Source organism: Watersipora subatra, chromosome 3, assembly GCF_963576615.1.
Source record: "Watersipora subatra chromosome 3, tzWatSuba1.1, whole genome shotgun sequence".
NCBI lineage: Eukaryota > Metazoa > Bryozoa > Gymnolaemata > Cheilostomatida > Watersiporidae > Watersipora > Watersipora subatra.
The window spans coordinates 46,751,505-46,763,852 of NC_088710.1; the positions used below are offsets into that span (position 1 = coordinate 46,751,505).

Below are 12,348 nucleotides of genomic sequence, written 5' to 3' on the forward strand. Positions count from 1 at the left end.
ATTACACCTGCCAATCTTTAATGGCAATTGGTTAAAATACGCTTCATGCTTGAACTAATTTACTAGAAGAAACATTTTCCTAAAGAAAAATACATGCTCAGACTTTCCCAAAATGCTATAAATATATGTATACCAGCCGAATGCCCGGCGTTACACAGGTATGTATTTATAAAACAGCTTATAAACTGACGGATAATGTAGTTGCCAGCAGACTGGCACATTGCCAATAGGTAATTTTACTAAGCTCGTATCCGTATTGCTAATCTTACTAACAAGAGCCATGTGAGCAAGCTCAAGCTTTAATGACGTTGCACATAATGTAAACGCAGATCCGCGATGTATTTTCCACCCAAATAGTGACTCATATTGCCCGATGAATCTACTGCATCTCGCGTAGCTCAATGGGTTAGCATATCACCTGGGGAATGGGAGGTTCCGAAATCAAATCCTCTGCGATACGGATTATTCATTGCTACACACTAATTGCTATAGCTGGATAGCCAGAATGACCGATGAATGACAGACGACAAACTTTAAGGTTATATAGATTTAGTATACACTTAATTAAACTTATAGCGCACACAGAAATAAACAAAGACCTTCATTTAGAGGTTAAATAGCAAATAATGTTGATTTTTTGTGCAAAAACCTTTTTTATTACCGGCGCAACGCTGGGCATTTAGCTAGTTGATGATAGTTGTTAGTTCATATAATTCGAGGGATGTAAAGGGCAAGACCCTGTGATTTGGCAGAAGAATGAACATGAAGTCTTGGAAACCTATTGGCAATTTGTGTGGATATTCTAGCAAAAAGTTATTTTCATCACGTAATCTGTATTAAAATATAATGTAGCGTGTGAGCAAACAACAACAAATCCAGCTATAGGTAATGGGAATTAAATCAACTAAGGGTAACAATGGAAAATGAAATAACAAAAAAGAGAAAAGCCGCGTCACATAGCATGGCCAGGCACTCCGGCAGCTCTATTGGCGAGATACGTTCGATATATCACAGTAATATAAATGGCAGCAATTAAGAAAATGAAGAGATCATCAATAAAGCCTAGCAACCCTAGAGCACCCTCGGGCAACAGATCAAAAGGTACAATAAAATATATAACAACCACGAATAGACATAAAAGTATTCTGAGTCTAAATATCAGAACCATACCAGAGACGCTCACTAAATCATAGAGAGCATGACGAAGTATTGCGGGAGTGTCTTGTAAATACTCCCAGATCTGCAATGAACAGAGTCGTGACAGTTATAAAGCTCTCAGTTTCAAGGGTGGAAGGATTACAACTAGACAGCAGAGTATGCAAATGCAATGAACTCGTCTAAAATTTGGAATCACAGTTTTAAATGTTTTGTACAAAACCAACACCATAAAATAACTTAATGTAACCTCATACTGCATTTACATATCAACACGCCAAGATCAGCGCGCAGAACAGGTTACATCTATGAAAGTAAGCAAGTAACCACAGCTACAATGCTCAGTGTTGAAAATTACCGTCAAACATTTATTTGAACGCCACCTCTATTTGAACGTCGCCTCTATTTGAGCGTTACTGACAACCTTTGATCTTAAGGAACCCATAAACAATAAGTAAAAAATTGTCCACAAAGTGGTACTAGTAATGGCTCGGTTACATCAGCAAATATTAATTATTTCGTTGTTGCTGTTTATATCGAAGTCCATTTTCTAACTCCAAACTTTCTGGTTTTTCGTTGAAACTTTGAAAGCAACACCACAGAGATAATTAATAACTGTATCAAGCTAATAGTAGTTCCTTGTTTAACATGGTCCTGATACTTCAACGTATGCGACAAACCCTTTAACATTTGAAATGGATTTTTGAGGCTAAATATTGTGCTAAGAACACGTGCAGCTAAAAGTTTATCGTTTTTCTGTGAAAAGTATTTTAAATAGCAACACGTAAATTTTGCTCTGCTAAAAACTGTTCAGAAGAGGAGTTGACGTCAGAAGACACTGGTGAAAAGTATTGAACAGCCAGAAGAATATGGAAGGGTTCCAAACGAAAACAACAATCACAACGCAACTGGCTGAGCAAATGATGCTAATATTTTTTTCAAAAAAATGTTAACTTTGTTTCAAAAATGTTAATTTTTGCGAGTATTATAAATTTGGTTTGTTTGTGACTTGTTATTGAATATATTTGTAGCATCTGATAGATTATTATTATTATATAACTTATAAATTTGCAGGTTTCTAGCATAATACTTGACAGCATCATAGGGTTATCTCACCTTGGCTCACAATGGATCAGCGCTCATAACTCCTTTTCTATTGCACATAAAAAGCCAGTTTTGGCTGCAAACTGCAGCAAACGTATCAATGAGTGCAATGAGCTTTTATGCAACATTGTTAAATATAGTTATAAAATGAAAATATGTCCTCAAATTTGGAAAATAAAAACATTGATAGCTTTAACAAATTGCAATACAGGTTGCAAGATCATTAGTTAATTGCAACAATAAATAACAACTGGTAGAGATATTACTCAGCTTCCAAATGCATATTTATTAAGAGGTCAACGACAAGTTGGAAGTAAGTTATAGTAAATTTATTGCATCTGAAAATGTTAATGTCCCTCGCCTGAAGGAGAATGCAAATTACAGGCGACATTCGCTTCGCCCGTAAAGGGTTAAATTTATCTTCCCAAAGTTATGACAAGCTATTTGAGAAATACAACACCATCCTCCATCTGTACGTCACCTCTTATAAAACGCCACTAAAGAAAAAAGGGTTGAAAAATAGCGTGTCATGGCATTCAAATAGAGGTTTCACAGTAACTATCGGTGATATAGAAGTCATTATAATAGCATCATCAGGCAAAGAGCTTCATTTATCGAACTATTCTGAGCTACAGTTTGTGAAAGCTTACAACTAGAAGTATTAATATTAAGTTATAGTTAGAGGCCATGATGATGACCTACTACATGTAGATCTACAATTAACTTTCTCATAGAACAAAGGTGCTGCATTCCCAGAAAACTAGAATAGTCCAACACCTTGAGTGCACAAGAGTGGCGAATCAGCTTCAAATCTACAATGCGACTGATTAAAGTGAAACCATGAACTGGATGGCTAATAACAACTCGACTTACAGTCCTTGGCTCGCCAGAAAATCTCCTGTTGTAGTTGCGGGTCTCCTCGAGTATCATGTTCTTTATCTCGGAGTTTTCTTCCTGAAGCTCTGACGCAGTGAAGGCATTCAAGAGAATGGTCACCTGTAAGACAATATATCAGGACTGCAGACTCACAAAAACATCTGAACTATAACAGTTTGCTCAAAGCAAGCTGCTATTTTTGTTATAGCGGAAAGGTATATGACTACTGAACTGTGAAATTTATTGGTGATTATAAAATCTAAAATCAGGGCGTGATTACATAACACTACATGTATAGACCACAATACATGTATTAGCTATAGTCTGTAAGGAAGAACCCATAAAAAGTGAAACATGGATGTAATACCATCAATTGAGCAAAACAAGTCTATCCATCTTAAACAGTCTATTTGATTTTAAACAAACTACATGTCATGATAGGCATGGCTTCAAGCGAAAAAGAAATGCTCCTAAGTAAGGAACAAAGTTTCATGTAATGCCAACGCGATATACACAGTTTGGCAAATATGTTTACGCTCATTCTCAAATATATTTCACAGTCGACCTGGCAAAAGTTTCAAGAAGGGGGACTTTGCTGTTTCAGTAATTTAACTGAGTTATCTTGCTCTGGCTTTTAGCAGTGCTTCATTTTAATGCTAGCCTCTACTACTCTATGAAAGACTATAACTATAGTAAAAACTCGAGTTATAACGGAAGACAAAAGAAGTTACGAGAACAGAAAACAAAAAACTAAACATATGTATGTAATTGATTTAGACAGCAATTCTTCACTCCCAATAAACTAATACATTGACTGATTCACATCCTCCTGCTGCTGCTAACATTACCAGCAGCTAGTTTTCCAAATGACTGATTACTCTGGGGAAGGGCGCCTGAATGCTTCAATATAGCTTGGAAATTTTATATGGCAGTCCACGCTAAACTTTATTTTCAGCTAGTAATCTGCATAGCAGCAAATCAGAAAATGAGATCAATTGAGCAAAGGACCTATCCTAGTGTTTGCATTATCTGAATAGCATCAAAAACGCCATGCGTTGAATGTTAAATCAATCCCATTTCTATCCACCAAGTTATGGCAGTAATCGTAGCCATTCAACAACAAATTATTTTAGAATAACTGTAGTCACAATATTTGTATGTGTTCTTTAAGAGTGTTAAAACTTTATAAACAACTAACCAAACATAATTCAAACACCCCTAATACACCCCTAGCTACCGTCGTACATTGCTGTACTCACCGTTTGCCTACAATTAGGACAAGCTACCGGTCCTGTCCATCGTCCAGTTCTCCAATAGGTGATGACACAGTTTCCTAAAAGTGTCCAGGTAGATGAAAATGTGTGGATCTATGAACAATTCTGCACTAGTGATGCCCACATCATTGAGCTTGGCATCGAAATGAAACGACTTCATGAAACGAGAATCAACCAAACCAAAGCAAAGAAATTTGAGAATGTTTCATAAAATAGAATAACTCACAATGGCTAAGCTTTAGCAAACGAAATCTTACCACAAAAAAGATGTCCACAGTTGGTTTCTAAACCATATCGTATTGCATCCAGGCATACGGGACATGGGTTGCTTCGATCATGCTGTGTGGAACTCAGTGGCACTGGACTATTAGCATGGAGCTGCTGACGCGTTTCAGTAATAATCTCTTCACTTTCAGGATGGATTGGAAGGGGCCCACTATAAAGCAACCTGCGAACAATACAATATCAACTCAATGTTCTTCACAACCTGTTATCAGGTAAAAGCTGTGAGCAGATCTTTGTCAAAGTTCGACTAAAGACGTGGTAAGAAAGTTCCAAATTAAAAACACTCAAAAGATGATAGCAGGGTATACATAGATATAAATTAGTTACAACATTATAACGCCAACATTATCTGCAAAGTTCTGACTTTATTAATTGTCTTTGTTGAAAATCAGAATGTTTTTAATGACTATGACCAAATGTTCCACAAAAAAACAAACACCCAAACTATTTGAGCCTTAGACTTGAGCAACATCAGTAAACCACCAGCATACATAGAGGACAGGTCAGCGGTATTCAGACCTGCCAACCCTGGAGTGGGGAAAAGAGTGAGAGTCTATTTTGGGGGCAATGAAAACGCGAGGATTTGATAAGTGGGGTAAATTTTTATAGCGTATAAAAACACCACAGCAAAAGATAATATAACTCCATATGGAAGCCAGATGTCGTGGAGGTTATTGAAAGATGATAATGCCACAAATATGTTGATACATAGTTGTTTATTAGTAGTAAGTACGTATATGACTACTACTTGAAGATTGGGGCAAAAAACAGGTTTGCTTGGGTAAAAGGGGCAATTGCGTGACACGGGCGTGAGATGTGTGAGGCATGGAGCAATTGCGTGAGTCTCACGCCTAATGCGTGAAAGTTGGCAGGTATGGCGGTATTGCAGAATACCATCGCACTATTTCACTACATATAATTATATTAAAATAATTTTTTTACGGTAATGGATACTAACCTTCGAATTTTGCACAAAGTTAATATTACTACAATACCAAACAAAATACTAGAACATAAAACCTCGTTGCTGATTCCTTCAACAACATCCTTTATTTCGAACATGGCAAAATATAGATGCTTAGTCTAACCTAACGTAGTTTCCTGAACGGGAAGCAATTTTCTGTAACAACTGTCCGGCTTTAACAGTGTGAAATATTGTACATATGAATATGTTTTTTGCTGATGTGAGTATTGTTATTATTATTATTATAAAAATCATATCACACGCATATCTCTGTTTTATTGTATACATTCAGTTACTGTCTTTGCCGAGCAAAACCTCTTGCAAGCAAAAAGTCAGTTTAAGAAACTTGCCCAGAAACATGTCAATATAATGTTCATATTTGAAGACTCACAACTATTTAAACCAAACTGATTTGTTTGGTTTTTAAAAACAAATTAACCAGTAGTTAAGCTATTTTGGTTACAGTAAACAGCTAAAGCAACAAGTGTATAACATGGAACAACATTTTTTCGGCGAAATATTGTTGGCTAATTTTTCAGTAGTCGAAGTGTATACAATGAACCGTCGCGCAACTTTTAAACGGCTTTCTTTTTAGTCCTAATTCGTTTACCTGTTGAAGCAGAACGTGGAATTTGGTAAATCGCTGTCTTACTATTCGATTGAAAAGTACTTTTGCAAGTATCCTAGCATGTTTTAGAGTTTGTACAAGAATGTATTTTTTCAGAATGTAAAAATCTAACAACTGTTAGTAGCGCCTCATCCAAATTATTTTTGGTTTTGTGGCTTTTACTATCAAATATTTTTGTATCGTACTGCTATGTAAGTAATGTTTGTTCGTACTTTTGGAGCTATCAGACCTTACAGATGCCGTTCTGCAATGAACACAGTTTACTTTTACTAATCATTTTTTTCTCCAGCGCAAATTTATGATTTATTATGATGCTGGTTAAAAAAATTGTTATGGATAGATGTGGAGAAATTATGTTATGCATAACTAGTCCGAATCCACACACAACATCAGCGTTGAAATTGTTTGTCATATTATTCTATCTTGACTATGTTCAGTTTGTGCACTTTTGCTTAGCTTGTGGGAACTAATGAAGAGAACTCGTAAGAATGGGGTGGGGACAACCCCTACCTCTAGTCATTGCGCTGTAACCAACGCTACAACTTGCTGCACTCAACAGGAGGGAGCTGAAAGCCTGAAACCAACTCATTTATGCTTTGCTGAACCCAACAGAGTGCGCTGAACCCAACGCTGTCGACTGTACAACCTTTGGAAACCAACAGGAGGGTGCTGAACCCAACTCACTTGTGCTCTGCTGAAACCAACAGACTGTGCTGAAACCAACGCTACAACTTGCTGAACCAAACAGGAGAGAACACAACTCTTCTAAGAACAATAACTCTTTATTTATCCAATAGTTTGTTATAATTTTTCCGAGCTTGCTGCCAGTCTGTAGTAACGCTTAGAATTAATATTTCTCCGAGAAGTAAAACAATTTATTATAACAATAATATTAAGTGTTTATTTCAAGATCAAAACACAAGCTAAACTGCCTAAAAATTTGTGGCAGTATTTATATTACATAAGCGATTGGCCTAGAGATTGACGGTTATCGTTCTAACCGACCAATCATATCATCTTGCTGACTGCCGACTTTCTAGAAATTTTCAAATTCGTAACAATCAAAAATTATTGTTAGACAATGAACCAGCGCAGTGTAACAATCTAAGCCAATCTAACAAAAAGCCCAGAAAAATCTACATACACTGGATAGGGAACAGTAATCATAACAAAGCAGTAAAACATGTTTTGATAATGAAAAGAGCTAATTACAAAATTTTATCTCGAGAAAACGTATGAATAAAAACGAAAGCAATATTATTTAAGTAACCTAAACAACTAATACTTAGTTGGAACAGAAACTAGATTATTCTGACACGTAATCATGAACATAAGAAAATTCTTCAAACGAGTGAACAGTAAATAAATAAAAAAAGACTGTTCATTGTGTAAAAATCTTAATACATGGCGTCTGTTATCTTTTTTAGGTCAACCACTGTCTCAGAAGTCCCCTTCTCTATATATATCGCCTAAGTCGCCTTTTCTTTTGATCAGTCTATTATGCTTCTTTGCGTCGAGTGTCCGAAGCGCCTCGATGAGCTTGATGTCCTTGGGACCGATCCAAATAGGGCAATTCTTCGGAGTTATTTTTCCCACTGCCTTTTTCAAGCCCACCACTCTTTTCATAGAGTTTGTTCTTTAGAATATCTCGCTTGATTTTTAAGTTTACTACACTAATTAGATTATCCCTGGTTCAGGTACAAGTGGAGGTGTTAAGCTGTTGTAAGCAATACTGATATTTACCAGTCAAAATTACTTCTTCATTCTATAAGTCAAACAATTAAAATACACAAATAACGAAATTCTAAAACAATATTATTGACAAAAAGTTAGAAAAGCTAATAAAAGTTACATCCTTACTCGATTGGTCATCCATGCTTGTTTGCTCAGTCTCGTCCTGGCTGTGAGAGTCCATAGGTGGAGAATGTCGACAGTTGAGATAGTTGTGTAGAAGAGACTCAGGTGATGAAAGAGAATGAGGCTCCATCTACAGGGGAGAGAGTGGCTCCTCAGCAGGCAGAGGGGAGAGCGTCCAAGGAGGTCCTCAGGAAGAGAGAAAGATGTGAATAGAGATGCTGAGTCATTGGAGCTGTTCTCTTTTATAGATGTCTGGCATGTGGGATGGTTAGCCTGTGGGTGTAGGTTGAGTGTTAAGGTTCAATGCTTTCTGTCAGGCGTATGAAGATATCTTGTTTGCGTAAGTCTTCAGCTGGTGCACGTGATGTCGGCATGTAGGGTGAAGCTCGTGACTTACTCCCGGTATCTACATGTAGGTCATGTTTGACAGTGGTGGCAGATCTGTATGTGACTCATTTGACTTGTCTCTAATGTTTCTCTGGTGACTTTTTGATGATGGTGGTGGTTGGTAGCTTCCACTTTCCTTTGGCGATTTCCACAGGCGGTGTTGACACAGTTTCTATGACTAATTTCTTTCAATTATGAAGTTTCTAATTTTTTTTTGACGTTTCCAAATATTGAATCTTTTGATGTCTTTTAGGCGTTTTGCTGCTTGTAGGTATTATATGCTTATCCTGTGGTCTGTCTACATTCCCTGTTGGTATCTTGTTTTCGCAATATCTCCATACAACAAAATTTAACGACCATAGTAAAACATGACCATGACACAAGAGAAGAATATATGATAAAAGTATTTTTTATGTGGCGGTTATGTTGTATTTTTTGTTTTAATTGAAACACGGCTCCTTTGATGTTCATGAATACTTTCTACATACTATTAAATTACACCAATAAATGTGAGTCACTACATTGAAACTACATCTGTTTTACCACTAGTTGGAAAGGCTTGATTTTTTGACTTGACTCGGATCCACTACCAATCCGGACTTTGTTTCATGTTACGGTTTTTAGCTCATAGCCTGCTACTAGGGAAGGTTTAAAACAGCCCTCTGAACTCTGATTGATGGCAATTTGTCTGAGAATTGGAAGAGGTTTTGAAGAATTTTTAAAAATTATTTGACGTCCATTTGCCTTTTGTTGAAGGAGAAGTCAGCGACTGGTCCTGAACCATGTTGGTTTTACAAATAGCTGGTAATGAAGCAAGTGAAGTGTATAACACGCTTGAGACTTCACCTGGTAAAACTAAAGCTGCACTGCACAATGTTCTAGATGTTTCCTAATTACTGTAATCGGGAAAAAAGAGCTATATGAATAGTATGTATTTTGGAATATGACTCAGTCTGATGGTGAACCTGTGGACTCTTTTGTAAAAATGGTTCACTCAAGCTGTAAAGTGTGGCTTTGGTGACCGGAAAAACATGATGCTGTTATGCAGGGTTGTCTTAGGTCTCAGATCTACAAAGTTGAAACAGAAGCTACTTTGTGACCATACAAATGATCTAACAGATGCTATTGAGGCGATCCGTGCATTGGAAGTGGCTGAGCAACAGATGAATTTAATGACAGAAGGTGACAAGACTAGCACAAAGAGTGTAGCAGTCTTGATAGTAATTAGAGACAAAGTCTAGCACTGCAAGCAGTTGACAGGACTACATCACAAAAGTTACATTGCAAATTTTGTGGCTTTGAACATCCATGAGGTCGATGTCCTGCATATGGAAAAAACTGTAGAGCCTGCGAACGCAGAAACCATTCCGAAAAGAAGTGTCTAGCAAAGTCTGTTGGCACTGGGTGCACTAACGTTGATCAGCAACAGATGAAAGATTCCTTATTTGTAGAAAGAGTTTGTTACAGATTTTTCAGTAAAGTTTTTGAAAACACAAAATCAGCATAGTTAAGGCTTTTTTGCCGAGTTAGGTTGTAAAAGGCTTTAATGAAATTCGATAAAATTATATTGAAAACGAAGCCAGAAACTAATAAGCGGTAGGGTTTTAGCGATAAAAAGTTAAAATTCTGTAAAATATATATAAATACATACTCAAACTTAGCTTTAAGGGTATGTTTAGTAAGCTAAACTTATTCAAAGTTCATATTATATATACGTCTGTCTTGAAGGTGAGAACGCTCAACGGTACGTACAGCACATTGCAACGTTACATTTTAAGGCAGATCATAACCAGTAAATACACTGAATATACTCAAGTTACTGTAGGTAACTATAGATACTAAGGTTAACATACTATTTTGTTACTAATTTTTAATATGTACAGTACTTGTATGGAATTTTGATGACTTTTACCAGGGTTTGTTTGCATTCTATAGTTATTATGGTTTTTATAATCCATCACACGATTTTTCACCATACGGTGCTAACCTAGAACGGATTAAAATCGTATCCTGAGGGTACACTGTAGTTGGATGGAAAAATTTTGATGGTACATATTGTACAGATGGCTGATGAGCTAAGGAGAGCTTATACTAATGAACCAGTAATAAAACAGTTGCATGATATCATTCATCATGGCTGTAACTGAAAGCGCAAAGCTCAAGTGTCACAAACCTTGCACCCATACTGGTCTGTAAAGGATGAGCTATATAAAACGATTGTTTTATATATCTGGGTGAGAGGCTAGTGATACCTTTCGTGGCAACTTGGTTCATGCTGGACATCAGGGTATACAGAAATGCTGGGATTGTCTTGCCAGATCTGTATTCTGGCCTGGAATAAATCATATCTTTTTGATACTGGATTATGTGCAGAATGTGCTGTCTTTAGTAATAGACAACAAAAGGAGACCCTATGGACTCATTGTCTACCTGATATACCATGGAATGTTTTAGTCATGGATATACTGGAATCCAAGGAAATCAACTACCTTGTTGTTGACTGCCTGCCACATTTTGTTGTCATCGACTGTCTTTCACACTTTCCAGAACTTCGAATGCTTAAAGAACAACCAGCCATTGATGTTATTATGGCACAGAAATCAATCTTTGCTGTTCATAAAATGCTATTATCTATCATGACTAACAACATACCTTTTAATAGTTATTAGATGGAGCAGTTTGCCAAAGATTGGTCATTTAATAATCATACTTCAAGTCTGAAATGGTACGGCTGGTTCAGACAATCAAGTTGTTCTTTAAGAAGTGTGAACACTCTGGCGAAGATGTTTATCATTCCGTATTAGCCTACCGGGAAACTTCCATTACTGGAACCATTTACTCATCAGTTGAAATGCTATTCAAAAGATCTATTTGAGGTTGCCTTCCAGTCCCAGGAGACTACTTCAGACCAACCCCTGTGCATGTTACAGATCAACTAAAACAGAATAAAGCACTGCAAAAAGCAGTATGACAACACTGCTTAAAATTTAACAAATCTTCCTATTTTTTCCGATGTTTTCATGATAACTGGGCAGCAAAGACAATGTGTCCTGGTAAAGGTGGTGGAAAAACGCACATCATCATGATCTTATCTTATGGACACTTGTACCAATGTGGTTAGGAGAAACAGAGTACATTTCAACCTCAATGAGACCAGCAGCACCATAAACACTAATGCCAATACAAAGCGTGGTTTCTTGCGTAATAGACCAACCAACACACCTCAAGCAGCTAGTTATGATATGAGCAAAGTCCTTTCACCATTGTCTGATCAAATCCTAGGAATGCCTGGTAGTCTGCCGAGATCTATAGAAGCACATACCTCATGGCCTTGGATCGAAGAGAACTTCTGTCTAACTGAAATGTTTTACCATTGCGTTACCGCAATGGCTATGTGATGTACTAAATGTTGTTCATCACTCTTAGTTTTTAGGCACGTTCGACTGCAACTCCTCATTCTAAAAACGGGAGCATGTTGTATTTTTTGTTTTAGTTGAGACACAATACCTTTGAGGTTCATCAATACTTTGGACATACTAACAAGTTACAACAATATAATTACTCATAAAGTTATTAATACTACCAAGATGATAGAAGAAGGCTCAATAACACTTATAAACTTTACTCTAACAATGACTAATGATTAAGGTGAGCCATTACTTTGAAAATACAGCAGTCTATATTAATAAACAAGAGACAGATTGAATACAAATGAAGACGGAACACAAATTGAACACAAAACAATGAAAACACATTTCAGCAAGTTATGTTCAGTTTTGACTATGAAATATCCCAAAATCTCAGAAGTAAAACGTTTT

General features: G+C 36.7%; 1 protein-coding gene across 1 annotated transcript; it reads right to left on the reverse strand.

The window, feature by feature from the left end:
* Window positions 1–599: 599 nt before the first annotated feature.
* On the reverse strand, window positions 600–5,790 carry LOC137391400 (E3 ubiquitin-protein ligase RNF170-like). Its single transcript, XM_068077862.1, has 5 exons — window positions 5,653–5,790; window positions 4,667–4,857; window positions 4,395–4,468; window positions 3,133–3,255; window positions 600–1,240 (listed from the first exon to the last, which is right to left on the reverse strand). The coding sequence occupies exons 1-5, from the start codon at window positions 5,754–5,756 to the stop codon at window positions 953–955; spliced, it is 780 nt and encodes a 259-aa protein (XP_067933963.1). The 5' UTR covers window positions 5,757–5,790; the 3' UTR covers window positions 600–952.
* Between the last annotated feature and the right edge of the window lie 6,558 nt (window positions 5,791–12,348).